General features: G+C 40.4%; 1 protein-coding gene across 1 annotated transcript in view; it reads right to left on the reverse strand.

Annotated features, from left to right (window-relative positions):
* The window catches only part of adamts17 (ADAM metallopeptidase with thrombospondin type 1 motif, 17), a 109,582-nt gene that overhangs the window by 41,162 nt on the left and 53,430 nt on the right, over positions 1 to 14,990 (reverse strand). Inside the window, exons 9-14 of the mRNA XM_069711442.1 lie at positions 8,395 to 8,535; positions 5,556 to 5,706; positions 2,887 to 2,988; positions 2,510 to 2,655; positions 1,278 to 1,447; positions 622 to 749 (exon numbers count right to left, since the gene is read on the reverse strand). Of these exons, the coding sequence (XP_069567543.1) occupies positions 622 to 749; positions 1,278 to 1,447; positions 2,510 to 2,655; positions 2,887 to 2,988; positions 5,556 to 5,706; positions 8,395 to 8,535 (838 nt within the window). The remainder of the gene's footprint in view (positions 1 to 621; positions 750 to 1,277; positions 1,448 to 2,509; positions 2,656 to 2,886; positions 2,989 to 5,555; positions 5,707 to 8,394; positions 8,536 to 14,990) is intronic.

Raw genomic sequence — 14,990 nt, forward strand, 5'->3', positions numbered from 1 at the left:
GACTCTATTCATGACAAATGTTTCTTTAACACAAAAACACAAGCACAGATACAAATCTGGGGCTAGTTGGTATCAGAAACAAAACAGAGCGAAGATTGAGTGCTTGGACTTCTTCATTGTGTTCTAAATTTGTCATTTGGATTTTTTTTTTTCTTCTGTATTTTCATTGTTTGCCTTCATATATTGCTTTTCCACTGGGACACATGTCCATATTTTCTAAATGTATCTAGAAGAGCTCTGCAATCATGGAGAAGAGTTTCGACAAGTTCAGTTAGGAGGTGAAACTGTGTCCAGAAACCCAACCGCAGACGTACTATCTACTTCTTTTCTTATGAGACATAAATTACATTTCATTGTTTTGTTTTTTTTACTGATATCATCCTATAACATAAACTGACTGAAGCACAAAAGCCTTGTTGTACTTAAAAGATATAAGAGCAAGCCAATTATGTTTTTGAAATATGCTATTTTTATATTCACTTTGTGTTTGTTCTGGCGTCTGTTTGACCCCTCTGGCTGCAGGTGGAAGGATGAGGTGAACATCTGCAGCCCCGTATGTCGGCTGTCCTATTTGCTGTGTAGCATTTTATATCACAGCTCTGATGGTGTGTGCATGTGTACCTGACACCTCCCATTAACACACAGGTCGCTTTCATACGGTCCACAGGGAGTCCCATCCATCACTCTGTCAGACATCAGGACGGGAACATCTCGACCCACCGGGCTGCAGAACAACACACACGGCTTCTCTGCTCATAAACACACATAACGACGCACACACACACACACACACACACACACACACACACACACACACACACACACACACACACACACACACACACACACACACACACACACAGAGGGACACAAAATCAATTTGTTGGTATAATGGAAAGCCACAAAAATAAACATACATGTTAAAATGTAATGTTGTTTGTTAATAATATCAAGATAAATTATAAAAGCAAAAATTACAACCAATAAAACCAGATACAGACACAAAGATATAAATTCAGATTCCTAAATACTGAGAGTAGTGATCTGGTATAGTTGGGTAACAAGATAAGTATTTTCTATAAAACTATTAAATGACATAAATCTCTTAAAAACCATAAAAAGAAGCCAAAAAACAAAGAAAAAACTACAAAATCAGACAAGCTATAAAATCCAGCAGCACAGTAATAATACTGTCTGTCTGTCCGTCCTTCTCTCTCCGTCTCTGTCTCTGAAGGACATCACTTCAGTAAAGGTGTGTGTGTCTGTGTGCGTCTCACCATCATTAATAATAGCAGTCAGCATGGTTCCCTTCTTCTTGCTGGCGTGTCGGTCGTAGGACAAACACTGCAGGTCTCTGAAGCTCGGCGCCCCCTTGGGACATGGAAGACCTTCACATGCCTTGTGCTCCACACTGGTCTTTGGGCAGTGGCGACCACCTGGACCAGGCCTACACACACACACACACACACACACACACACACACACACACACACACACACACACACACACACACACACACACACACTTAAACATTTCACCACTAACCAGATATTCTGAATAAATCAGTTTGTTTTGTTTTAAGTGCATTTCCTTACTGGGGTCACCTGTTACTTGGCTGCATGCACTAATATCATAGATATCATATAAACAAATGTAACATCAAAAACAACATGTTATTTAATATATCTAGATTTTAATCATATAAAATACGAGAGTTGATCAAAGTTCCAACACTGCTCCTGTAGACGTGCTCGGAGCAAAGGGAAGCATTAACTTTTATATTCTTATAATATAATATATATATATAATAATATAATATTAAAGACCTTTTTAATGTGGGTGCTTTATTTTCAAAAGCAAAACAGGAAAAAAGCACACTGGGAAATACTAATTAGTTTGTGATATGCCATGTGTGGGGCATTTGGGGCGAGGAGAGGGGCCAAAGAAAAATATCTGCTCTGGAGTAAATCCCAATTGTGTAGTTGGGGGAAAAAAAAAAAAAAAAAAAAGTCAGCTAAAGAAACATGAGGCATCTCCTCCTGGGTGGAAAACAGCATGTTGCATGTTTGGAACAGTTTGCTGTATGAAACACATGAAGACAGATTGAAGGAGCAACCTCGGGATTAAAGATTGAAGTCACGCCGGGATGATCGGATCACCAGTGGACAGCTAAAAGTCCAGATTTGCACACACCCCGGCCGCGGTGAGGACGCATTGATATCGTTCTGCCGTGCATAAAAATAGCCTCATCGTTGCAGTCACCCAACTAAAGTAGCTACTGTTACTTAGAATTATAAAAAACACTTAGTCTGTAGTCTCATTTGACAAAAACGATAAACTTCAATGGTTGCAATAATGCCACGACTGCAAAATGTCCCATCTTTGCTTGGCATTGCCAAGTTGGTGAATGATGATGAGTAATAATGTTATGGTCCTCTGTTAGATAGATACGCAAGTGCACACACAAAAACACACACAGACACATAACACCCCCCGACAGGTGACATACGGAGGGTTGTCACATTTCCTCTGTCTGAACTGGACTCCGGTACCGCAGGTCCTGCTGCACATGCTCCACTGGCTCCATGGACTCCAGTCACCGTCCACATGCTGAGGGATGGGAGTTTTACTGACACACTCGCCCGCCCTGCACCACTGACACACACACACACACACACACACACACACACACACACACACACACACACACACACACACACACACACACACACACACACACACACACACACACACACACACACACACACACACACACACACACACACACACAATTTGTAAACATTTCAAATACAAATTACACTCATTATTCAGTTCAAAATCTGAGTATATGAATAAAAGCTGGTTGTGTGAGTGACCCAGCTCTACCTTGTCTGCTCCACACTCGGTTCCATCCAGAGGAGGATCCAGTTTGGTCTTGCAGGATGCATCTCCCTCGACTAAACACCACAGTCCAGCACACATGAGGTGCTGATACACCCACACACACAAACAGAGGACACCACATATAATCACATAAATACTGCTCGTAAGGTGGCAAAAAATAGCATTACAATCATTCATGACCAAATAACTCCTCCAATACAACGGTGTCTTTTCATACTGGAAAAAAAAATTGATGTAATGTCTTCTGTTTTGTCCTTTTAATCTGTAAATTAAACTCAAAACTACTTGTTTCACATCGAAGGCCTACCAGGAAAGTGAAGGATTCTGCTGAGTGAATCAATCTGTGCAACAACACTATGAAAACATTATTTACTTATTAAACAAAGGAAAATTTGAATTTAAAACCTGCCTCTACTACAATACTATTGAAAATAAAAGTCATCTTTTTTCTAAAGTAAAAAAAATTAAAATGTCAAGTTTTGAAAGGTTTAAACCGGAGGCACCAGGCTAAACGTACCGGCCTGCAGAGAGGCAACCGCAACGCTCAGACACACTTCTGTTAGGTTGAAAGATTACTTCTGTGTTTCCCAATGAAATGACAGGCTTGAAGCTTCGAATGCTTGTGTTTCCTTTGCTGAGGCTATATATTAGGCCACTACCAGGTGTATCCACACTGCAGCAACATACTTAATATTAGGCTTCAGTCACGAAGGTCTTATTACTGGAATCTCAAGCAGTTTTACAACAAAAACTGAGGACGACACAGAATGCAAATATGAACCCATCGCCTCGAGCCCTTCTGCCCAAACTAGCATAATACAGAAGTAATACATACAATAACAATTTATAATAACATGCGTGCTACATGCTGCACAACAGCCTAAAACAAAATCCCCTGCTAAGCATTACGTGTAGATGTGTATATACACATATGTTTATGTGTATACATTTCCATCCCTGTGGGTCCTGAAAGAGCAGATCAAATGAACTGAGATCTTTTTGCTCTGAATAAAAATGTTTGTTAAAAGCCTCCTTTACATACATAATCATACAACTGTAATTACCTGAGCTTGTGTGCCTCCTATAAAGCTCCTCTCACCCATTCCCAGACAGCTGTGATGTAATTCATTTAAAGTCACTTGATAAACTATTGCATGCATAATTGATTTACTCTCTCTGTCTTTTTTTTTTAATCTGGTTTTCTTTTCATCCTGTCTCACGCTTCATATCCTCAAGGTCGAGCTCCTGTCTTTGGTTGAGTGTGCTGATATGAGGCTGTCTGAGTAAAAAAAATCCTAACTCTGAATGAAAATATGACTATGAGGACGATTGGCAAAACAGTAAATTCCAACATAATGATCTAAAGCCCACAGTGACAATCACACAAGAGCTTTTAACGAAGGAAAAGTCAGAATTATTTGAACTGGCCAAATATCTCTGGGCTTTAATCCAAAAGAACACATATGAAGGACTTTAGAGTGGCAGATAGCGCAACAACACGCCAACAGAAAAATAATCCTCTGTGAATAATTACAGAACACCTTTTCATTGACTTTTGCATCGATGGCCCGGGGGATCAAATATCTATTCAAAACTCATGGTGGATATATCAAATAAAAAATGCATAGTACTGTATAGAATAACATGTAGTATTGGCGGTACTGTACTGAGAGATACACCCAACATTTTGTTACTGTCTTAGAGCCTGTTCACATCAGTATATATTCAAAAACCAAAACCAAATGGAATTTGTGCTATCAGGGGAATCTCTCACAGATTAAATCTATCCACGCAGAGCTGTCGCATACTTCTGTAGTTTAATGAATACATGCTGTTGACAAATTAAAAAGTGACAAATTACTAATAAATGTAGTGGAAGCCACAAATACATTCTCTTGAGTTTTTTTGTGACAACTTATTGACTTATATTGTCCTCCTTATACGACGGAACACATCTTGACAGTACGGACCAGAGACCAGAGAGAGGAAGGTGGAGCTGCCCGGTGGGTTCTCAGGTTCATGGTGCACTCAAGACCCGTGGGTACAAAGAGTTAATGTTGGAACTCTACTATAATGGATCAGAATGTACTCTATTAATTTAATAGGGAGCTCAATAAACATGAGAAGTCTGTTCTATGACTGACTGTCAGAGGGTGTAAAATGAGTCTTCGTCACAGGTTGGCAGCGCCTACCAGAAACCGTTCAACACCCTGAGCTCTCTGCTGGTAAACTCTAAAGACGGGACCCCCTGGAGGGGAAGACTGTTGGTGGATGGCATCATGACATCATAGGTGACAGCAGTGAGTAGCGCTTCATCACTACATCAGCGAAGCAGCAAGGACCCTGGACAAGAGACTGAATAAACACCAGTAACATGCCAACGCAGCTGTCTGATTTGGTTTTGGTGACTCTGGAAAGTTTTCTGAAGGTAGTTTAATGATGTTTTCTTTCAAATGTATATCGTAAGCATTTTTCCATGCAAGCAAATACGTCCCTACTCTTGTTTTCGTAACTCTACTCTGATTCAAATGGAATCTACATTGATAGTCTGGTTTTAGGGTGGGTTACATATATAAAAAAAAATGTGTTATGTTGAAAGCTGAATTATATGTCAAATTTGAATGATGAATGAAGAATGAATTGTGTTGTACCTCCATGTCATTGCAGAACGTAGCGTTGGTACCAAAGAGGATCTGACACTGTTCGTCCACACTGTAATGCATGCCTGGCAGCTTGGGAGGCAGCCGGATCTGGTACCGACTCCTGGGGTCTGTGTGCAGGAGGCAGGCACTGGCTTTGGATCTGTTTGAAAGAGAATGAAAAATGATTCACAGTGAATTGTTTTATTTACTTTGTGAAATCTGAATCCATCTACCGCAGAATCATTTGAACAATTTTAGTTGTTACTTTGAGAGCAGATGTAGACGAGCATTGATGGTGACATCAAACAACATACAGCATGAGAATGAAAAGCAAAGACATGGATGTTTGATTTCTCTGTTCATGGTGTACATTTCACGGGTATGAGATGGATTATCTTCTGGCAGAATGCTCCTATTTTATTCTGCAAAAATGCAGTTTATAGATTAAGATAGAGTACAACACTATCTGGGCTGGACTTCATCAAGGTAGACAAGTAGACTTTATCTACATTTACATATACTGTATAATGATGTTCTTATTTATATTACCTACGGTTGTGGATCATTTTTATTAATAATTTATTTTAGTTAAAAGAATGCTTCCTTCCTCCTGAAAAGTGATGATATTAAAAGCAGTTGTCTGATGTACACCTGCCTGTTTTTGGAAAGTAAAGCAAAGAAAATGAATAAAAAAAGTAAAAAGACAAATTATTGCCTATTACCCATTGACCATTCTATAAAGGCCTGGACAGATTTGTTGAGATTAGATTATAAATATTATGACTTTTTTTTACTAACTGTTGTATCTTAATTAGTGTCACATAATTCGTCCATCTCGTGATCTGTCATCAGCCTATTTGAATATAGAAAAGTGGTCACTCTGCTGTTTGGTACCATCGTGTGCATGGTAGCAAACATGGACCAGAGAAAGCAAAGCAGAAAGAAATTATAGATGAGTACGTTGAAGTTAAAGACTATAAGTTTCTGTTCCTGAGACGACAGTTGCAAATATTATAAAGAAGTTTAAGGCCCACGAGAGTACAGTCAAACCTATTTTAACTATTTCATATATGTTTTTGTCATTTATCTAAGAAAATTGCGTTGTATTCTATTATGTTGTCATGTGTTTGAATCCAACATGTAGCTGACTACAATGTACAATAAGTCCTGTTTGTAGATAGTACAGTTTTATCAAAAGACTAATATAAAATGGAAATACAAGTTGTGTTTCTTAAATACAGTACTTGAGTGAATGTATTTTTTATGATGCACCTCTGGATGGTTCAGTGAGCAGTTCATGTTAAGGAAGGATAGGTAAAACAATAGTACATTAAAACTGGGAGCAGTAATATGCACCTGTCAGGAGTATGTCAAGTAGTATAAATATCTGTCTTAAAATCAATGTACTTTATGTAGATTTAGTTTTAGCCAAGGCTTGCCAAGCCCATCTTATGAGTCCTGTAGTTCTAGTTGTTTATTTAGAATTTGATGCCAGCAACACATCTCAAACAAATTGGGACAGGGTAATATTTACCGCTGTGCTGCATCACCTCTTCTTTTAACAACACTCTGTAAAAGTTTTGAAACTGAGAAGACCAGTTTCTGTAGTTTTGTAAGTGCAATGTTGTCCCATGCTTGCCTGATAAATGATTTAAGCTGTTCCAGGATCTCCTTTGTTATATTTTTTGTTTCATTATACGTCACATGTTGTCAATGTTTGACAGGTCTGGACTGCAGGAGGCCAGTTTATCAGCGGACTCTTCTACTACGGAACCATGCTGTTGGAATATGTGCAGAATGTGGTTGGACGTTGTTCTGCTGAAATAAACAAGACCTTCCCTGAAAGAGACGTTGTCTGGATGGCAGCATATGTTGCTCCAACACCTGAATATATCATTCAGCATTAATGCTTCCTTCCAGATGTTCAAGCTACCCATGCCATGTGCACTAATGCATCCCTGTACCATCACAGATGCTGGCTTTAGAACTGAGCTGATAACAAGCTGGATGGTCCCTCTCCTCTTTAACCTAGAGGATGCAGTGTCCATGATTTCCAAACAGAATCTCAGATTGTGATCCATCAGACCTCAGGACAGTTGTCCACTTCACCTCAGTCCATCTTCAATGATCTCAGGTCCAGAGAAGTTGTTGCTGTTTCTGGATCATGTTTCTATCTGGTTTCTTCTTTACATGGTAGAGTTTTAACCTGCATTTGTGGATGGAGCGATGAACTTTGTTCACAGACGATGGTTTTCAGGTGTTTCTTTACCCAAACTATGATTTCCACTACAGAATTATGTCCATTTTTAATTCAGTGAGGATCACAACCATCATATATTGGTTCTGGGCCTTGTCCCTTGCGTACAGATTCTATTCAACTGAAAAGAAGGGTCAGGAATTTGGAGAGAATTTGTATCCAAAGGGATTCTAAGGGTTAAATAGAAAACAAATAACTCCACTGAAACAAAGGCTAGGTGGTCAGAAAACTGCAACCCCAACAGCAGCAGAAATGAAGCACAACAAATGCTCCATCCATTTTAGTCATAGTAGTTCCAGGTTTTCAGCTTGTCAATGAACCGTTAAAAATACCAGGGACCAGTGGAAGGAGATCATTTTTAACACTTTGAAGTTCCATAAACAACCTTGAAGGAAAGTGGAAATTCTTGTGATTTGACATTATTTATCAGAACAAAATCTCAAGACCCATTTGCAAATGCTGAGCAAACACGGTACTTCCGCACATCAGTGCTCACAACAGAAATGGAAAGCAGAGATTGACAATGAAGTAATGTTCATCTTCCAGTGGAAGGGTACAAAAAACTTCTTCAAGATTCTAGCTGCTTCTCACCTGAGAAAGTTCTCCAGATCGTCACGGCTGCAGGAGGACCAGGACAGGTCGCTGGGGTTTCGTCCCTTCACCCATTCACCAGACATAATATGGGAGTGGCCAGTGCAGGTGGCGTGGTCGTCATCATGGCTCATTCCCATGCTGAGGACGAGACATGAACACATAGACACGGTGTCAAAGAGCAGTAGAAGTAGAGATGGTTGTCCTCCCCCCATCTACACAGTCCTGACATCGGAACAGATACCCAAGTAGTTTTCCATTGAGTGACATTTTATTTATATATTTTTCTTGAGGAAACTTCGATCCTTCAATGTGTGCAGCAAGATGTTGGAGATGTTCTACCAGTCTGTTGTGGCCAGTGCATTGTACTTCGTTGTGGTCTGCTGGGGGAGCAGCATTGGAGCCGGTGACACCAACAGACTTAATAAACTGGTTCCATCATCGGCTACAATCTGGATAGTCTGGAAAAGGTGGTGGAGAGGAGGACGCTGACCAAAATATTATCCATATTGGATAACCCTGACCACCCTCTCCACCACCTGCTGCAGGGACAGAGGAGCACTTTCTCTAAAAGATTCCTCCAGCTCCGCTGTCACAAGGACAGATACAGGAGATCATTCCTGCCCACCGCAATAAGACTGTACAATAACTCACCTCTGGCAAAATCCATCACATAACAATAACACTGTTGACTGTGTTTCTTGGTTGTTTGTATATAATATATATAGATATATACTGTACTGTATATACTGTGCATTTTATATTTTTTTACTGCTATTTTATTGCTTTTCTATTGTTCTATTATTATCTTATTGCTTCTGTATGCTGCTGTAGCAAAAAAAATGTCCCCTCTGGGATTAATAAAGTAACTACCTAACCTAACCTAATATATAAATATATACAGCTCTGGAAAAAAATTAGGAGACCACTTCAAAATTATCAGTTTCTCTGGCTAAAGCGAACTGGCTAAAGCCAGAGAAACTGATCATTTTGAAGTGGTCTCATAATTTTGAAGTGGTCTCCTAAAGCCAGAGAAACTGATAATTTTGAAGTGGTCTCCTAAAGCCAGAGAAACTGATAATTTTGAAGTGGTCTCCTAAAGCCAGAGAAACTGATCATTTTGAAGTGGTCTCCTAAAGCCAGAGAAACTGATCATTTTGAAGTGGTCTCCTAATTTTTTTTAAATATTTATTGGTATGTGTTTGAGTAAAATGAAAATGTTTGTTTTATTCTATAAACTACTGACAACATTTCTCCCAAATTTCAAATAAAAATATTGTCATTTAGAGCAACCTGACGCTCACTGTATCCCAGAATTGAACCTGTCTTTCCCTCATTCAAATGTTTTCTTTTGAACTCTTTTGGTCAATAGTCACTTATTTTATTCCAATTACTTTTGAGGTTCTACTAGCACTGTTTCTGCCATCTAGCTGGTTCTATTGCAAGAGGATCATGATGACCACAGCACTGGTTTTTATACTTTTCTTCATTAAATAAGATTTGGTTCAGGTGATCAACTAATCAGTACCTCATTAAGTAGAATCAGGTGTGCTTGTATTGGAATTCAACAGACACTAGAATGGAAAGGCTGCCGTACACGTAGAGATGCTGATTTAAGAAAAATTTAGAGTGGTCTCTTCATTTTTTCCAGAGCTGTGTGTATATATATAAAATATTAATTATTTAGCACTAATGCTTCCTTCCAGATGTGCAAGTTACCCATGCCATGTGCACTAATGCATCCCTGTACTCACAGCTGGCTTTTTGAGTAAGTGTTAATAACAAGCTGGATGGTCCCTCTCCTCTTTAACCTGGAGGATGCAGCGTCCATGATCTCCAAACAGAATCTCAGATTGTGATCCATCAGACCTCAGGACAGTTGTCCACTTCACCTCAGTCCATCTTCAATGATCTCGGTCCAGAGAAGGCGGCGGTGTTTCTGGATCATGTTTCTATCTGGTTTCTTCTTTGGTAGGTAGGTAGGTAGGTATATACTTTATTAATCCCTGAGGGGAAATTTTTTGGAGAGTTTTAACCTGCATTTGTGGACGCAGCAATGAACTGTGTTCACAGACATCCATCCATCCATTATCTATACCCGCTTTATCCTGAACAGGATCACGGGGGGGCTCGAGCCTATTCCAGCTCACATTGTTTGAAGGCAGGGTACACCCTGGATAGATCGCCAGTCCATCACACAGTTCACAGACAATGTTTTTCTAAAGTGTTCCTGAGCCCATGCAGTGATTTCCACTCCAGAATAGTGTGTTTTTAATGCAGTGCTGCCTGAGGGCCCGAAGATCACCACCATCCAATATTGCTTTCCAGCCTTGTCCTTTGTGTTCAGAGATTTCTCCAGATTCTGTGAATCTTTTAATGATATTATGAACCGTAGACGATGAAATCCACTAATTCTTTGTCGTTTTACGTTGAGGAACATTATTTTTTAGATTGTTTCACTATTTTCCCACACAGTCTTTCACAGAGTGGTGAACCTCTCCCCATCTTTACTGCTGAGAGACTCCGCCTCTCTGATATTTTTATACCCAATCATGTTACTGATCTGTTGCCAGGTAACAATTAGTTGTGAGATGTTCCACCAGGTGTTTCTTTAGGCAATACACAGCTTTTCCAGTCTTTTGTTAATCCTGTCCTAACTTTTTTGAGATGTCTAAAATAAAAAAAAATAAAAAATAAAATATTTTCATAAAACAATAAGACGTTTCAAGATTTGGTCTATTTTGGTCTATTTCCAATTAAATATAGGATTTAGTGCTTTGTAAGTCCTTGCATTCTGTTTTTATTTACATTTTACACAGCGTCCCAACTTCTTGGGAAATGGGGTTGTAAATTGTACACACACTGGATCAAATCTAAACAATGTAACAAAAACACAAGCCTCGGTTCAGACCTCTAGTCCAGACATTCGGCTTGAAAACGCCCAACATTATTCTTCCTCATGCTTACCCTGACACTTGTTTCCCTGTGTCGAGGGTCTCAGCCTTCTCAGTCTCGTCTGCCTCATCTCCTGCATTCTATAGTCAACTCTGCCAGCCTCACTCCACCAGTTTTCTCTCACGCCGACCATTTGCCAGCTCTCACTGCAGTTTCACTCCACCAGAGTTCTTCACACCCGCCTCCCGCCTTCGGTCTCCCGTCTCCAGCCACTCACTCTGCCAGCCTGGCCAGCTTCCACTCATCATCCCTCGCCAGCATCCCCATAAATTCCCTGTTCACCTTTGATCCTGTGGGTTTTGTGTGCTGCTTTTGGGTCCTCTCTCTTTGCTAAACACAACAGTGCTGAGTCATGACTTATGACATGACCGTGCGCTCGTTATGTCCAAACAGCATGTCCAAATGGTTACTGAATACATGCTGTGTGCAATTCTCCATGGACTGTTTTTTACGCTTTCACATTCTTTCTGAAGCAACGAGATGTGTTTTATGATCAAAAAAGAAATGTATACAACATGGGACTGTTTCAGAGAGGATCAAATGTTTGCTTCTGAAAATATGATGAAACAGTCAACAATCTCGATGGGATATGTACACGTGACTGCAAGCTTTTACATCATGTGCTTCATTTGTACTTATTCTGTACATTTGAATTCTGTGCGAAAGCAGCAAGTGATGCGAAGTGTACTGTACTGTGAGAAAACATGAAGATAATTGTAAAAAAAAAAAAAAAATCATCATTTTAATTTCACAATTTGTGGCAAAACAACAGAAACAAGATGGAAGCACACAGTTTGCAGTGAATCCCCTTCAATCAGCAGCCCATCCTACAGTTACACACCTGAAAGGTACTGTGATAGAGTGGAAGAGGCAGAGGAAGGATCTCTGTGTACATCCAATTCACGTCTGTGTGAGAGACACAATAAGATGAACAGAGGAAGGAGCCTGTGCTGAAACAGGGAAGACTTCATTTAAGCGAAGTTACCATGTGTGTGTACGTTTCCATCCAAAGCTCTGACCTACATTTGCAAATTAAAAACAACAATCTAGTCTGAACTCCAGGCACAGACTCAGAAACTAATAAATTACAAGTGCAGACTCTTTTTCCTGAGAATCCGTTTCAGGATTCATATTTGGCTTCTTTCACTGAAAAGAATAGTGAAGTGCTTTCAAAGCGGAGGGGATCGATTTGAGAGCTGTCCAACTGTATATCCTAACTAATAATCAGCAAATGTGGCGAGGAATGTAACCAAATACAGATCTAGCAGCGATCATGCCAATATTCACAACCATGCCAATAATTCATACCTCATTCCTGAACGTCAGACTAACAGCAATCAGTCCTGCTTTGGTTTTCAGCACATAGTGTGACGATCTTGGTCTATCCTTGTCCCCTTTTCTGGTTTTCTATTGCTGTCACTCCCTCTATCTATCTGTGAGTCTCTTTCTCTCCTTGTCAGTCCCTGTGTCACTTCCTGTGTCCAACAGAGATCCTCAGTTCTGTGTCTCATCTGTTCTGTGTTCCAGATGAGTACTTCCCTCAGTACACTAACAAACTGCTCTTCCATGTCAGGACTCAAATCACACACCGCTGTTCTGCACTGACAGGAAATGACCTCATCATGCGAACACATCAGCCTCCAAAATATCTGCAGCTTTAATTATTGTACCCAGAAATCAACATGTTTTTGTTTAACACACTCAATAAACACACTGATTATTCTGTCCAGCAGCAGCAGTGGAAAAGAAACACTTTGTGTTCAGGAACAGCTGCAGCTTCCTCAGGCGCTTTTAATTTGAAAATGCTTTACGTCGGTGGCCCCGCCCCCTTCCTCTACGGAGCCAAGATGACGACCGTTTAGGGTGGAAAGTGTTCAGCGTTTCACACTTCTTGTTTTGGAGTGTTCTGAGTGCTTCATCCTGGAACTTGTAGTGTTCTGATGAGCAAAGTCTCTCTCCTTGCCTTTCACTTCCTTCCTGCCACACCCACCTCACCTAGTCTCATATTTCCAATCAGGCCCAGCTGTTGTCCCTTGATGATCACCTATATACACACCTCCCTTCAGTCTCTCCCAGATGCCAGATTATTAAATCAGCAAGTCAAAATAATCACCACATCAAGGTGATACCATGATGACTGTTTTTCCTCGTGTTTTGGACTCTGCCTTTCCCCTCATGTTTGATTTGCCCCATATGTCCTGGACATTATTGTAACATTTATATACAAGTCCTTTTATTTGTCTTAAATCCTTGTGCCTGAGTCTCATAAATATACTGTCCTAATACTAAGTTAATTCTTCTTCTGCATTCAAAACCTAAACAACCAATGACATTTATCTGATTATGGGGGCTGCCACGGGAGCAATCTTTAAAGGGGATAGTAGATAATACTGTAACGATGGTAACAAATATGTATCAGTGTGAGGGATTTCGCTGACACATCAGAAAGTAAAAATGATTTAAAGCTGAGGATGTTGTATATTTCATTGATTTCTTATGTAAAAGTGAGTGCACCATGGCAACCGCACAGTACTTATATGCTGCCACCGGAAAGTATTCACAGCGCTTCACTTTTTCCACATTTCGTTATGTTACAGCTTTATTCCAAAATGGATTAAATTAATTTTTCCCTCAAAATTCTACACACAATACCCCATAATGATAACATGAAAAATGTTTTTTTGAAATTTTTACAAATCTATGAAAAATAAAAAATGATAAAATCACATGTACATAAGTATTCACAGCCTTTGCCATGACACTCAAAATTGAGCTCAGGTGCATCCTGTTTCCACTGATCATCCTTGAGATGTTTCTACAACTTGATTGGAGTCCACCTGGTAAATTCAGTTGATTGGACATGATTTGGAAAGACACACACCGTCTATATAAGGTCCCACAGTTGACAGAGCATGTCAGAGCACAAACCAAGCCATGAAGTCCAAAGAATTGTCTGTAGACCTCCGAGACAGGATTGTATGGAGGCTCAGATCTGGGGAAGGGTACAGAAAAATGTCTGCAGCATTGAAGGTCCCAATGAGCACAATGACCTCCATCATCTGTAAATGGAAGAAGTTTGAACCACCAGGACTCTTCCTGGAGTCGGCCGCCAGGCCAAACTGAGCGATCGGGGGAGAAGGGCCTTAGTCAGGGAGGTGACCAAGAACCCGGTGGTCACTCTGACAGAGCTCCAACGTTGCTCTGTGAAGAGAGGAGAACCTTCCAGAAGGACAACCACCTCTGCAGCACTCCACCAAGCAGGCCTGTATGGTCGAGTGGCTAGACGGAAGCCACTCCTCAGTAAAAGACACATGACAGCCCACCTGGAGTTTACCAAAAGGCACCTGAAGGACTGTCAGACCAGGAGAAACTAAATTCTCTGGTCTGATGAATCAAAGATTGAACTCTTTGGCCTGAATGCCAAGCGTCATGTTTGGAGGAAACCAGGCACCGCTCATCACCTGGCCAATACCATCTCTACGGTGAAGCATGGTGGTGGCAGCATCATGCTGTGGGGATGTTTTTCAGTGGCAGGAACTGGGAGACTAGTCAGGATGGAGGGAAAGATGAATGCAGCAATGTACAGAGACATCCTTGATGAAAACCTTCTCCAGAGCGCTCTGGACCTCAGACTGAGGCGA

The sequence above is a fragment of the Brachyistius frenatus genome, unplaced genomic scaffold, assembly GCF_029030835.1.
Source record: "Brachyistius frenatus isolate BFR_SWC_R1_liver_20210118 unplaced genomic scaffold, ASM2903083v1 Contig_100, whole genome shotgun sequence".
NCBI lineage: Eukaryota > Metazoa > Chordata > Actinopteri > Embiotocidae > Brachyistius > Brachyistius frenatus.